The sequence below is a fragment of the Lissotriton helveticus genome, chromosome 1_1 (assembly GCF_964261635.1).
Source record: "Lissotriton helveticus chromosome 1_1, aLisHel1.1, whole genome shotgun sequence".
Classification (NCBI taxonomy): domain Eukaryota; kingdom Metazoa; phylum Chordata; class Amphibia; order Caudata; family Salamandridae; genus Lissotriton; species Lissotriton helveticus.
In genome coordinates this window covers 292,567,745-292,582,956 of record NC_136057.1, presented here as the reverse complement: position 1 = coordinate 292,582,956, position 15,212 = coordinate 292,567,745, and the positions used below count along the sequence as shown (strand labels likewise).

Here is a 15,212-nt window from a genome sequence, read left to right as displayed (position 1 = left end):
TTCTCGGTAACCAACCCGTTATTGCCATCATTATGCCTAGCAATTTTCTTTTGGACATGGCCACCCTCCCCTGCAGTGTCACTGGAAGAAGGGACCTACTTATTGATTATTATCGCTTCAGGGGATAGGGGTCTATGTTGCAACTGTTCCACCACGGGGATATCTCCTTCTACGTGAGAGGTATTTCAAGCCCCCGGTGTCTGAGGGGAGGGGCGAGCAGACCTCCGGTAGCCCCGCAGCCTTGTGGTCCCAGCAGTTCCAAACACGAGTGTCTTCCGCGGAGCGGGAGACGCGAGAGGTATTTCAAGCCCCCGGTGCCTGGGGGAGGAGCGAGCAGACCTCCGGTAGCCCCGCAGCCTTGTGGTACCAGCAGTTCCAAACACGAGCGTCTCCCGCGGAGGGGGAGATGCGAGAGGTATTTCATGCCCCCGGTGCCTGGGGGGAGGGGTGAGCAGACCTCCGGTAGGCCCGCAGCCTTGTGGTCCCAGCAATTCCAAACACGAGCGCCCGAGAGGTATTTCAAACCCCCGGTGACTGGGGGGAGGGGCGAGCAGACCTCCGGTAGCCCTGCAACCTTGTGGTCCCAGCAGTTCCAAACACGAGCGTCTCCCGCGGAGTGGGAGACGCAAGAGGTATTTCAAGCCCCCGGTGTCTGAGGGGAGGGGCGAGCAGACCTCCGGTAGCCCCGCAGCCTTGTGGTCCCAGCAGTTCCAAACACGAGTGTCTCCCGGGGTGCGGGAGACGCGAGAGGTATTTCAAGCCCCCGGTGCCTGGGGGAGGGGCGAGCAGACCTCCGGTAGCCCCGCAGCCTTGTGGTACCAGCAGTTCCAAACACGAGCGTCTCCCATGGAGGGGGAGATGCGAGAGGTATTTCAAGCCCCCGGTGCCTGGGGGGAGGGGCGAGCAGACCTTCGGTAGGCCCGCAGCCTTGTGGTCCCAGCAGTTCCAAACACGAGCGCCCGAGAGTTATTTCAAGCCCCCGGTGCCTGGGGGGAGGGGCGAGCAGACCTCCGGTAGCCCCGCAGCCTTGTGGTCCCAGCAGTTCCAAACACGGGTGTCTAGTGTTGACCATACATATCTCTAATGTTTATAGAGTGGTGATATATTCCTACAGTTGGCTCCATTTTCATTTGTTTTAAGACGTACACCCATCACTGCTCTTTTTCAAAAAGATTTTTCTCATTTGGTACTTGCTCAATCACAGTCCAGTAGATTTCATTCAGGTGACCAATTAACAGGGCAGGATCGATGTGCAGCAGGTGGGGGGTGCAATGAATCACTGGCAGTGGTTACATGTTAATGTCACAAAGAGCAATGAAATATAGAAGAGACCAAATAACTTGTCCCAGCCCAGCCTCCTCTGGCCCACGACGGCCACAGACGGCCCGCCCTTTGCCCGGGCTCAGCCAGGCGCACGCCCGCGCGCTTCCCGCGCAGCGGGAGTGCCTGGATGGTTATATCCTTCCGGTATCTGGGGGGAGGGGCGAGCAGACCTCCGGTAGTCCCGCAGCCTTGTGGTCCCAGCAGTTCCAAATTGGAGCGTCTCCCGCGGGGCGGGAGACGCGAGAGGTATTTCAAGCCCCCGGTGCCTGGGGGGAGGGACAAGCAGACCTCCGGTAGCCCCACAGACTTGTGGTCCCAGCAGTTCCAAACACGAGCGTCTCCCGCGGAGTGGGAGACGCGAGAGGTATTTCAAGCCCCCGGTGCCTGGGGGAGGGCCGAGCAGACCTCCGGTAGCCCCGCAGCCTTGTGGTACCAGCAGTTCCAAACACGAGTGTCTCCCGCGGAGGGGGAGATGCGAGAGGTATTTCAAGCACCCGGTGCCTGGGGGGAGGGGCGTGCAGACCTCCGGTAGGCCCGCAGCCTTGTGGTCCCAGCAGTTCCAAACACGAGCGTCTCCCACAGAGCGGGAGACGCAAGAGGTATTTCAAGCCCCCGGTGCCTGGGGTGAGGGGCGAGCAGACCTCCGGTAGCCCCGCAGCCTTGTGGTCCCAGCAGTTCCAAACACGAGCGTCTCCCACAGAGGGGGAGACGCAAGAGGTATTTCAAGCCCCCGGTGCCTGGGGGGAGGGGCGAGCAGACCTCCGGTAGCCCCGCAGCCTTGTGGTCCCAGCAGTTCCAAACACGGGCGTCTAGTGTTGACCATACATATCTCTAATGTTTATAGAGTGGTGATATATTCCTACAGTTGGCTCCAGGGGATCTCATCATTAAGACCATTTTCATTTGTTTTAAGACGGTACACCCATCACTGCTATTTTTCAAAAAGATTTTTCTCATTTGGTACTTGCTCAATCACAGTCCAGTAGATTTCATTTGGGTCATGACCTTTCTCCAAAAAATGTGATGCCATTTTGGTGGTACTTCTTCTGCATTTAATTTTACTCTTATGCTCTCCTATTCTCGTTTTCACGGCTCGGGTAGTCATGCCTATATATTCCAATAGACAGGGACATCTGATCAAGTATACTACACCAGTGGAGTTGCATGTGGTAAAATGTTTCTGTTCCCATGTACTTTCGTTCCTGAAAGTGATTTCCTTTTTGTTGTAATAGGGCGTACCTTGCATTTCCCGCAAGGATGATGTCCATGTATATTGCTCATAGCGGGAAGATGGCTTTTCTAATTAAGCATTGTATAAATATCGGATCCTCAGTCTGCCTCGCACAGGCCACGGAGCAGCACGGAGGTATTGTGCGGGTGAGGGATTTTCATTTTACACGTAAATCAGACTTTTGCCAAGTCTTTAAAACCCCGGCTATTCCACCCAGTAATGAGTTTCGAGTTCTTAGAAGGCGATGTCAGCCAACTCCATCTGTTATTTATTCCACAGTGACAAAATTATAAAATAAGGAACCCTCCCCCCGGCGCTAGCTCATGTGGCACATCCATCGAGAGAAAGTGTATGTATTTCTACTTAAAACCGACAATCTTGATAGAAACGATTTAAGATATCATATGTATACTAGCTTCTGAGATACACTATGCCAATAACAATTTTACCAGGGTATCGAGTGTGTTTGAATGAATGTCGGCCCCAAACAGATGTGTGAATGATAAAGTGTTAAGTCTAAATTCTGAATGGAACTGACCTTCAAATTATTTTGAAGAAACGGCTGTATTTACAGCAAGATAAAAGAAAAAACAGCTTATCTAAGTCATTGAGAAAAATATATCACAGAATTTATTATATGGATCATCCAAGCTTATCTAAGAAAAGCATCAGTCCACACTATGATGATGTGTTATATAATAACGACCACGTGGTTGTTCATTGATATGTGTTTTTTGTTTCCTCCTTTCCTTCCACAGGTACCAAATTGTAACTTTTTTAGGGGTTAATTATCCCCTGTTCATTCAGCTGACTAGCCTATTTTTGCAGTCAGCCAGAGTGAAATAATAGGCATACTATAATTCACATAAGTATCCCAGAGTATAGTAGGGATCGTATGAGGTCCTGATGAGTAAAGCAGTGGGGACTGCTTACGAAACATGTCGACCAGACCAAGTAGGGAGTAAGATTTACCCCCCACTTACTTCTTTTCCCCTTTTTAACGTTTCCAGCTAGGGACAAGAATAAAGTGTATTTTTTCCACTAGCCAGGAAATGTTTAAATGTTTTGTAATTAGCACATTCCCTACCACTCGCACAATCCACATCACATATAGCCTATTCTCATAAAATCAAGTGCTCCCGCGCAGCCGTAGGTCGTAGCATGCCCCGCCCCGTAGAGTGAAGGGAAGACCCCTGTGACGAAGCATGACACTATGGGATTCATAGTGTGTGAGGGGTATTTTAAAAACACTTAGTGCTTCTCCCTTACATTTTTAGGGAGCAGTTATCTCACACATCACAATAAAAAATACAAATAAATAAAATAAAATAGAATAGAATATCATGGTTCAGTAAGTAGTCTGGAAGGCCCAGGTACAACACATTTACATAGTCCAACCTTGATATAATCAGGGCTTGGACCACAGCTTTTCCTATGCGGAATAGGAAAAAAAGAGAAAATTCCTCATCATTTTTAAAAGGCCAAAGTAGGTGCCAGCAACCGATTGCACCTGGGACTTCATCATCATGTCAGAGTACAAGTTCACTCCTAAATGTTTTGCAGTAGAGACTGGTCTTTTAGGAGGAGATAGATTTTTAGGCCACCATTGACGCTACTCCAGGCTTCCTGCCTCTTGGAGAAGAGTGGGTAAGATCTGCACTGCCCTCAGTGGTTTCGTAGCCACTACCTGTGATCTCAGTCATGGCTTTCCCTCTGTGATTGGATTTAGATGTCCATGGCAATAGCACACTTAACCTGAGTCATGGTCACTGAGTGAACCACAACCTCAGGAGCCAATCAGGTTTAAGTAAGGGAGCCAGTATTATTATAGTTCTTCAAGTGCACCTTCCATCTAGCTTGATTTGGACTGATAGTAATGTGATAAAAAATAGTTGGCTATAGTGCTGTTAGAGTTTTTTTTGTAACCTGAAATTATCTCTGTTTATATGGTGGAATTGCTAATAATTAGCAACTAATTGCAATCTCGACTCCTCTTCGTCACACGCAGCTGTGAAGAAAGTCTTACCTGATTGGTTGCTGGCTTATATTTTAGTCCTGGCTTGTTCAAGATGGCTTCCATCTGAGCGTGGTTGAAGTTGGAAATTCCAATGGCCTTCACCATACCTGCATCCATCAAATCTTCCATGCCCTTCAAGAGGTCAAATGAGATGTGAGTGTCCACAAACCCCAACATACTGCAGAGATGAGGCGATCCCACAGAGCACAGGTGACAACCTGGCCACATCCCCATACAGTCTAAAATACTTAGGGCCCTCTGCATCATGAAATGCTGTCCACAATCCAACTGTAATACAATGACACAATCAGTACAAGAGGCTCCTAAGTACAAAAAATATATGTATTCACATAGTCTGGAAAAAGACCCCAGTAACAAAGACCAAGGGCCCGATGTAGGTAAATCTTTTTTACCACTTCTTAAATACCGATTCATACCGAATCGGTATTTAAGAAGTGAAAAGTTGAAAAAAGACTTTATTGTTCGATTAATTAAAATCATTACAATATGCTAACATTCTAAAATAATTATCTAAAAACCAAATAGGTTAAAACTCCTGATTATTGCCACAGTCTAATTTGACCTAAAACATTTGTTACAGTGTCATGTTCTGGTAATACTATTTTAGTGCAAAGTGCGTTCATTTATAAGACAGAGGTTTGTCCATCTCTCCGCTGTTTCCAGACCTGTAGATTTATTTCTGCGGCTCAGCATTTGCGGTTAGTCCTGCACGGATTAGGTCTGTAAATTTCCCCAGCCGCGCTGTTATTTGACTTTCTGTGGACGAAAAGCACAGGTCCGAGATTTCGCTGCATCGCTTGAGGCCCTGAGCTCTGCAGATTGGGATGACCAAGCGATGCCTCTCACTGGCTAGCTTTGGGCAGCAACACAGCAAATGACACCAGGATTCCTGATGGTAGTCGCAAAGTCTGCATGCTAATAATTTGTCCGCACGGGCCCAGCTTTGGTTGAACTCCACAATGGGTAATGCCAAGAGCCTCATATAAGTGATCTTTTTTCGAACTTGGTTTGACAGTACTTGCTCAAAATAAGGCTGTGCTTTTCCCACTTTGTAAGAGCCGTCCAGTGTGGAAAGATTAGGATGGTGATGCAGACTTTCCAGATCTCTTGTAAATGAAATGTGCTTCACCTGTCTGTTCACTGCTTTTTTCCATGCGGCAATTGAAATATTATTATTGACCAGGTTTTGCTCCTCTATTTCCAGTGCTTGAATAGCTCCTGTCAATTGTACTTGCCATGGTGAACCCTTTTCTTCAAAGATTGATTTAATTTGAGCTTTCAAGGCTATTGCTGGAGCTCTCAAAGTGCTGATGTAGTATTTTATTATATCCCCCTGGCAAGAGATGTCTGGGCGAGAAAGTCCCAGCTCCAGCCTTACTCTGGCTCTCCTGGCCTGTCGTGGGATTGCCAGCACTTTCTTGTATATGGAAGATTGAAAGCTCATGTAGAAATTCTCAAATGCGCCGGGAAAGGTTAGGTGGCCGTAATTAATTGAGGGCACTGTTTTTGCTTTTAGAACTTTCAGAATGGGATCCGTGAGTGGGCTATGTAATTTTCGATTGAGATTTCTCAGGCTGCAAATAATCCCAGCACCTTTAATTCTTAGATATTTCAGATGAGCAGTTGATTTTGCCCCTTCCGTGAGCCTGAGGCCCAGGTAGTTGTAATTTTTGCAAGATCTAATTTGCTGATCCCCTAGGCGCCATTGAGCTATCTGTTTTCTATGGTACTTTCCAAAGATGAGGATTTTGGTCTTGTCCTGGTTTACCAGTAGGTTGTTCTTTTGATTGAAGCTGTATAGCGCATCTAAGGCTTTTTGCAAGCCAATCCTGGTATGATCCAAAATTACAAGATCGTCGGCATATTGAAGAATTTGCAGCCTCACGTTCCCCATCTTCGGGATGACTAAGTTTGCCCCCTCCAGTGCTTGACCCAGGTCGGATGTATAGATGTTGAAAAGGAGCGGTGCAAGAACGCACCCTTGTTTAAGGCTGCTGTTGGTGTGGACCTTATTGGTCAGTGACGTTTGACTAGTCTTGATCCTTACCCAGGTCCCTTCATATAGAGATCTTATTGCCTTTAGCAGCTTTTGAGGTATGCCCCAGTTGGTAAGTTTTCTCCATAGTGTGCCACGGTCTACCCGGTCGAATGCTGCGCTATAATCTACAAAACAGCAAAACAAAGGGGGCTGAGGGGGCTGGATCGCCCGTCTGGACAGGTATCCCAGTGCTATGATGTTATCTACTGTGGAACATTGTGGTCTAAATCCTGTTTGGAAAAAGGGAAGGATGTTGTTCTCTTCTGCCCAGCATTCCAGTTCCTTCAGCAACACTCTAGCATATGCCTTTGCCTCAATATCTAACAGGGCCACTAGCCGATAATTTTCTGGTTTTGTGCGGTCTCCTTTTTTGTATATAGGAAATAGAATTGAACCTTTCCATGATGATGGAGTAGAGGCCGTTTCAAAGGCATGCTTGAAGAGAGGGGTTAGCTGATCTGCCCAGAATCTGTATGCCGCTTTGAATACCGCCGCTGGCACACCATTGGGGCCTGGTGCACCATCTGACCTCATTTTCTTGATCAGGATGGTTATCTCTTTTGTGTTGGTAAACGAGCACGTGTCTTCTTCTTCTTTGTCTTGTGGATTTTGTTGTTCTTGATTAACCTTCCTTTCCAGGTCCGTTGTGTACAATTGTAGTGCATACTTGACCCACTCCGCTGCTGCCACCCCATTTTCTTTGCTTTGGCCATTGTGGTTTAGTTTGCTAATGTATCTCCAAAGTCGAGACTGGCCTTTTTCTTTAAGCATGTTAAATATTTTCAACCACTCCGCTTCAATTTTCTTTCTCCGGAGCTCCCATATTTTTTTTTTTTATGTTCACTTCATAGCACTTTTATTTCCACACTGAGGTGAGTTGTCTCTCCTTTTCTTCTCGCCTTCAATGCCTTTGTTAGTCTTCGTTTTGTTTGATCTAAGTCCCTGGGGTTTAATTGCAGTGGGTGGTTTTGCGGGTGTAAACCTTGAGCACTCCGGTTACCCCTGTTCTGTCCTAAAACCAATTTTAGTTCCTCCAGTAGATCCCTCCAGTGCTCCAGGGGGGGAGCCAAAGGTTGGCACTGCTCTTTATGGGTGACCCATTCCATAAGAACTGGACTTAGTTTTGTGGTCCATTTTATTCTGTTCATTAACGTATGATACTCTTCCTCGGTTGAGGTTCCCAAAGTTCCGGGGTGTTTTGCAGTTTTCCCCTTTATGTCAAGTGTGACCCTCAGTGGCTTATGGTCACTTTCCTCTCTATCTTCCACCTCGAAGTCTTTAAAGTAAGTTACCAATTTCTCAGCGATAAAGATGTAGTCAATAGTTGACTTGTTCCTGAATGTGGGCAGAGGCAGCCATTGAGAGTCCACTGCCTTCTTGGGAACCTGAGTGGAGACCATGTTATGCTCATTCAACAGCCGATGTAGGGGCACCACTTCAGTTGCACTAGGTCTGTATCTTATATCTTCTCCTAGGCCCCTGATGTTCATGTCCCCTGCGATAATTGGGAGATGGGAAGAATGTTTGTTTATGAAACTGTCCATTTTTTCAGATAATAGTTTTATGACTTGCTTTTTTTGCTTTGTGGCAGGGTTTATATAACAATTGATTATCAGCAGACACATTGCGCTGTTATTGCTTTTAAGGCCAGAAATCAGAACTGCTTGGAGATTAGCGGAGTTAGTTTCTATTAAGTTTACCTCTAATTTGCGGTTATGATTGATGTAAATTGAAAGCCCTCATGCTGCTCTCCCAAAAATATTACTTTTTATTGCAGCAGTGTGAACTTCATAGAAACCTGAGAAAATTAGAGGTTCAGTGGCCCAAGTCTCTTGTAGACAAAGTATGTCGTTTTCTCGTAGGTATGAGCATGCTGCCTTGCAATTGAGCATTCTTTTTAGCCCTGCGACGTTCCATGATACACTTGACAGGCGCGTGTTATTCCCCCCTTTTCGATTCTTATTCAAATTGCCTTGACCCTTAATACTGTTGGGTTTGCCGTCGCGGACTCACGTCTTCCGGACCCCTCGGCATGTTTTGACTTGCAGAGTAATTTGGAACTATGTGGAGCACTGCCCTTTGCTCTGCTGAGCTTATTATCTTATAAGCATTGAGGAGACTCTGTTCTCTTGCCACGCTTATCCCTGATTGTTTGACTGCCGTCCCCTTTAATACCGAAAAAATCTCCTTTGTTGGCGAATTTTCTGCTAATACATGTGGGTATTTCTCCGGAATGGGGAATGCTATATCAATCCCCCAGTCAGCCATTTTTGCTGTTTCCTCCATTGTGAGCCCCACTTGGGCGTATCGGCTTAGTCCGATTGAGGTTGATTCACCATGAGAATCGCTGGTTAAACTTATGAATTTAACCCAAACTAGGTCTTTTGATTGTATTTCCATGAGAGACGGAATGTGCTTGAAGAGTCTGAGTATATTGCCCCTGTTTAGAATGTCATGCTTGCCTTTGATTTGGTATCTAGGGGTTAGGATCACCTCGTGCGTTAGTTTACTACATTGATTTGTATAGCTCTGGGCATATGGTTCTCCTTCACTGTTGCTTGCACTGTGACTAGTGCCTAGGGACCATTGGCCTAAGGCCTGCTGCTGTACCAAACTTTGGGTCGGCTGTTCTGATTGTTTGCACCTTTTCTGCCCACTTGGGGCAAGGTGTCCCTTATTGATACAAGTCTCAGGCCCAGAAGCTAAGACCTTTCGTGCGTTCTCAGAACTTCTTTGCTCTCTCTTTTTGTTGTTCCTGTCTGGGGATGATAGGACTCTAATTACCGTGCTTGTTGGGCTTTCAGTGTCCTTTGAGTGAGGGTTTGACTGTTTGGATCTATCCCTCTCTTCTGCCTTCCCCGGGGAAGGTGGAACTGTGCCTGTTGGATTCTTTGCAGATTCATTTTTTATAAAGATCGGGAAGAGACCTCTTGTCTCTGTGGTACCTTGTGATGTTTGAAAGTGGGTTGGTAAAAAAATGGCTCGTTTTTTTGCTGTTTTAGCTTTTTTTTCCTGTTTCCTTAGCTTTTTCTTGGCCCTCCTTGACAACTGGTTCTCCATCCTTGTCTGGTTAACATTTTTGTCTTCTGGAAGCTTTCCCGGGGACAGATTACTGCTGTTGGAGTGGCAGCTGGAAGGTCCACTAAAGGATTTGTTTAGTGTCGGAACGTCTTGTGCCTCGGAGATTGTTGTTGAATCCACAGGGATGCCTCTGCCTGCTATACCTGACTGGTTTTCTAAAATTAGAGCAGGACTAGTGCTGTACTTATTGCTTGGAGATTCTGATTGCGTTTTTAGTGCTTCTACCATACCTTTAAGAATTTCTGGCAGTGATGCCTATGTGTCCATGAGGGCTGCACACGTGCAAGTGCCTCTACAATTGGTCTGGATATCAATTAGGCTTTTGCTCCAGTATGTTCGCCTTGTTGTACAGCTCCGCTAGGCGTTGCGCGATGGTTGCTAAGAGATAAATTTGTAGCTCCATTTTCTTTGATTGCCAGAGCAGAGATCTGGCCATATTTTGCACTGTTTCTCCAGCAGGGGATGCTCCTTGTTCAAGAGTGACGCTACTCTCCTGTAACTGTTGACTTTGGGAGCATGGCGAAGAAGAAGGTGTGCCTCGGTTCTCATGGCAGCTTCTATAGCAGGTTGGGGTCAGAGCTAATGTTCTTTGTATCTTAGATTCCAGGTTTTGAAGGAATATTGGGGATAGATATCCCACATTTTGGGACTGCTCTGACACTCCTATGTTTGTTAGACCAGAGTCTCTGATTCTTGGTGATTCCCCCAACTCCGGAGAATTCACCGTTGATTGACCCTGACAGTGTATTAGGGCTGTTGTAACTTGATCTGTCTTTCTACTGTCACGTGCAATGCAGACGCTTACAGAGTCGCTTGTGTGTCTGATTTTTGTTCCAGATGGATGTCCCAACCCTGAGCAGGAACGAGAGCGTCTTCTTTCTGGGCTTGAGCCCCCTGTGATTGCGCTTTGTATTTGAGTATTTGGCAGGGTTAGAAGGAGCTGGCTCCCTGGGCTGTTGCCCAACTCCTCACTGCTCTTAAGTCGTTGTTGCGCTGCCTTCTGTGGTGTGCTCTCTGGGTTGGGCGTAGGTTTTGCCAAGAATTGTGTGATGAGTCCTCTTGTTGGCGATTTTAAAAAGGACTTCTTGTCCTGAGCTGCGGGCTTTGCGCTCCTCAAGCTTCTCGGTGCAGCCTTACACAGGTCTGGTGACTTTGTATGGCCGTTTTCAGATTGCTGGCTGCTTTTTTCTTCTCTTTTTCTTGTCATCCTTCCCAAGGCCCCAAGTTTTCTACGGTTCGCAAAACCGGGTCTTTGAACCACCGCAGGCTGCAAGCTGCAGACCCCCGGGGGTTTTCTCACGGAGCTTTTCTCGCCCCTCCCCTCTTTCCTCCTTCTCCTCGTAACTGCTCGTCGTTTGTGGCTCATTGCGTCTGGCGCCCTCTGCTGCACAATTGTGGTGCGGTGTCACACCACACGGGGCTTCTCCGCTAAACTGCCGCCTATGCTCCCTCCGCCCGGACAATTCAGCGGCACTCCGACCCTCGTCTGGCAACCGGGTCTACAGAAGCGGCAGCAGAAGCGGCGATATGGCAGAATGGTAGGGTGGCAGGGTGGCAGGGCGGCTCAACACCTCCCCTCAGGGCAACAGCTCCGACTGCACAGAGCGAACAGCAGGCTCTATAGAAGACCCAGAATCAGAAATCAGACTTGGAAAGTAGTAGAAGGACTGGTGCAGGATGCGTGCTAAATTAATTAGGTCGTTGGAGGCTTAGTTGGGTCGAGGAAAAGCTGTTGTTAGTGACCCTAGTGACCCTTGTTGCAGCTTGTTCCAGCTCTCCTTGCTGCCCACAGTCCTTTACAGCCCCTTGATCACTACTCCCCCTCCTCCTTCTTTAGCGTTTCTCTGCAGTCAAGGGGGGAGGTGGGTAGCGCAATCAGGGAGAATATGCTACTGCTGCTGTGCTTCCGTGTTGAGGGCGGGGATGTCAACGAGGGCTGCTGTGGCATGGATGGTGTGGCGAAATGGGGGAGGCTGTGGGAAGGCAGTGAGACGGGCTGACTCACCTTGCTTAACTGCACTCGCCTTGAAAAAAAAAAAAAAAAAAAAAAACCCACACAGTAGGGACGCCGCTTGCCTCCTTGTCACCTTCTCCCTCGCTAACAGTAGTCAAATGCTGCACTCCTCGTCATGCTCCTCCATGTTTTCAGGCTCTGGGCACCAGCACCAAACCCACCAAGCGACCGTTGTTGCAGCCGCTATTGTACCACGCTGGTGCCAGTCCAGTGCAGTAAAGGTGCAGTGAAGATGCTAGACGCTATCACAGGGTGCGCAGGAAAGTCCCCCCTGCGCTCAACACAGGTGTTCACCGCTTACCGCTGCTGTAGTCGATGCAGCTGAGACGGCTGCCACAAGCGTGGGGTATGCAGGTGCTGATAATGCAGGAGCGGCCCCTGTGCTCGGCCCCCGATGCACGCCGCTTACAGCCGCCTCTCCCACTGCCGTTTTTCCTGCTGCTGCCTTCTCTGCCCCTCGGCGCTGCGGGACTGCTGCCACTGCGGCCACGACTACGGCTACAGCTACGGCTACAGCTATGGCTATGGCTTCAGGTTCGGGTTCGGATGAACGCGCTGCTCCGCTCCGCTCTCTAGCCCAGCCCAGCTCAGCTGCAGTTTCTCACGTCGCTCCTCCTCCAAGTGAGACCCTATATTTGTGTATTTAAGAAGTGGTAAAAAAGAGGAGGGCAGATGTAGGTAATTTTATTTTTATAATTACCGAATCGGAAGGAATCGGTATTTACCGATTCGGTAAATACCGAATCGGTAATGCCCATTGATTCCTATGGGCATTGAAGCCCATAGGAATCAATGGGCATTACCGAATCGGTATTGACCAAATCGGTAAATACCGAATTTTGCAAGGGTGCAGGGGGTGTCACTTTGACACCCTCTGGCACCCCAATTACAGGCATGTGTGCCATGTGGCACACATACATGCCCTAAGGGCATGTCTGTGTGTCACATTGTACAGGTGAGCATGCACAGATGTGCATGCACACCTGGATTCGGTATTTTACCACCCAATTGGATTGGGTGGTAAAATACCGACTCCTAAAGGCCTGTGGCACTGTTTGCAGTGCGACCTACATGTGAGATTAACCGAATCGGTAAAATTACCGATTCGGTATTTTACAGAATCGGTAAATTTACCGATTCGGTAAATTTACCAATTCTGTAAAAAAGGTCCCCTACATCTCAATGACCCATTTACCAGTCGGCAACGGCCGAATTCCGGTAATGGCCACCTACATCGGGCCCCAAGAGTCCACAGGCAACATATAATCCCACGATCCCATTAGCGCAAAAGATACACAACTATACATAGCACAAAGTATTTACAAATACTCCCAGTATTAACACCTACAATTTCCCCACCCCAAAATATCTGCTGTAGCCCAGAAGCCACACTACACCAGATCTATTATCTTGCAGACCTCCTCGACCAGAGAAAGAACAAAACCGAACACCACACAAGAAAAAAAAATACAATTGCATACTGCACGAGAGCGGAATCTACTTGGAGCACAGATTTGAACATGCAATTTCAGAATAAAAAGAGAATCACCATTATGTCAAAGAATGCAATTGTGAACTGACCATCATAGTTGGTTGAGAACCAAACTGCTAGCGATTTGCAAGAGGTAATTAAGACCTCACTAGTGAGTGCTATCTATTGATTATTAAATGTGGCAAAAATGATTGTTCATTCGAAATAATCCCAAACAAAACTTTTTGGGAATCCACACTTTCTCAGATGTCTTAAAGTGACATCATCACCAAAGTGTGCGTTCTGTTGTAACACCAAACATAGGTAGAGGTCATAACCTAAACATATTCGTAAGTAGACATGTGAAACAGAGGTCACGAACAACGTCAAAAGAATCAGTCTCACTATGGGTCACTATAGACATCCACAATTCATCCATCCCTGATGGTAGTACTCCTGGTGCAGCACAGCCTCCCCAATCCTACCTCCCAAGTCTCCAGAATGTTAGTGTTGCTCCTAATTGCATGCCCATTTTCATCAAGTGGGATCAGCTTGTCACCAGCCTGCCAAAGGAAAATAAAATATTTCGCACAAGAAACTTTTTTTGCATTTTTTCTATAGACAAAAGCCTGAATGGTGACCACATCCAAGCATAACAGGAACCTAGTGCATTTAGGAAAGCTTCGTCATGTTTACACTTATGTAATATAGAGTGACATTGACATAAAAATGCACCTTGAATCCCATCGGCCAGTGGATCAGGTACATATCAAGATAGTCCAGCTTCAGCGAATCCAGAGTTTTCTGACATCCAACCTTCACCATCTTCTTCTCATGAAAAGTGCACCACAGCTACAAGAGAACATAGTTGGGTTACTGGAAGAATAAGGTACAAGTGTCCAGTCCTGGTCTCTGCAAGGTTAGGAAAAGACACATTTATTCAGAACAGTGCTAACCCATTGTGCATGGATACCCTCAGAGGTGAATAGTGCACTACACAATTCAACAAAACATAGCAATGTATTTCCATCTGGTATGCTTTCAATGGGCTGGCTGGATGTTTCAGTTTGGGGTCCAAGTGCAGCAGAGGGGCACCTCATATAGCATTGAAGTGGTGATCAATTTTATGGACAGAAGAAGCACGAATAAACTATCCTTTTCTATTCCTCCTCAATAGGTTTGATGCTGCAAATCCCAAAAGGAAGCAGCCAGTTCCTTATAAGACTTCAGTTAACAGTGCACTCTACAGGGCATCTTCTGCAAGCAACAAAAGCAGCATCAGTGCCGTAAAGATGCACAATGTGCACCGCAAGTAGTGATTCACTTTATACGTATTCTGTTTACGTGCCTTCAGACGGCGAATATACGGCGAATATACTAGACAGATCAAGTTTTTTCCGCTACAAACACGGGATAAGGGATCTAGATGTACTAACATTAGTAATAGCAATTAATAAATAGCTATTTTTTGCAAATCGGTATTTGGTCATCGGTAGTACTAATGTACTAAAGTGATATCTGCAAAAAGAACAATTGATGGACAGAACGTAGAACAATGTCATACATTCACCCCAGTACAGAGATCTGGGCCTAAATCCATCGTTATTTTGCTCACCATGCCATTCCAGGTTGGACCCAGCCATATGCAAATCAGTCTTGACCCTGTGCCCAATGGGAACAGTCCAGCCCGAACTGCCAGGCCAAGTCGTCCCTGGCGTGGAAACAAGCATCCTAGGACCCGTTTGGGGCATTAAGGCCTCATCAGCCAGAATACCTTGACTCCAGTGGCATGGAGAGCACAGGACCCACGTCTGGGCATACCTGTCCACTCGGGGTGACAAATGCAAAAAGAACAATTGATGGACAGAATGCAGAATAACGTCATACATTCACCCCAGTACAGAGATCCGGGCCTAAATCCATAGTTGTTTTGCTCACCATGCCATTGCAGTTTAGACCCAGCCATATTCAAATCAGTCTTGACCCTGCGCCCAATGGGAACAGTCCAACCCGAAC

General features: G+C 47.0%; 1 protein-coding gene and 1 long non-coding RNA gene across 3 annotated transcripts in view; one reads left to right on the top strand and one right to left on the bottom strand.

Annotated features, from left to right (window-relative positions):
• The window catches only part of LOC144797636 (aldo-keto reductase family 1 member B1-like), a 375,986-nt gene that overhangs the window by 254,330 nt on the left and 106,444 nt on the right, over nt 1–15,212 (bottom strand). For both annotated transcript variants that reach the window (XM_078668370.1, XM_078668448.1), the window contains exons 3-5: nt 13,932–14,048; nt 13,682–13,759; nt 4,581–4,703 (exon numbers count right to left, since the gene is read on the bottom strand). In XM_078668370.1, the coding sequence (XP_078524496.1) occupies nt 4,581–4,703; nt 13,682–13,759; nt 13,932–14,048 (318 nt within the window). The remainder of the gene's footprint in view (nt 1–4,580; nt 4,704–13,681; nt 13,760–13,931; nt 14,049–15,212) is intronic.
• The window catches only part of LOC144797832 (uncharacterized), a 49,172-nt gene that overhangs the window by 25,272 nt on the left and 8,688 nt on the right, over nt 1–15,212 (top strand). The window lies entirely within an intron of this gene.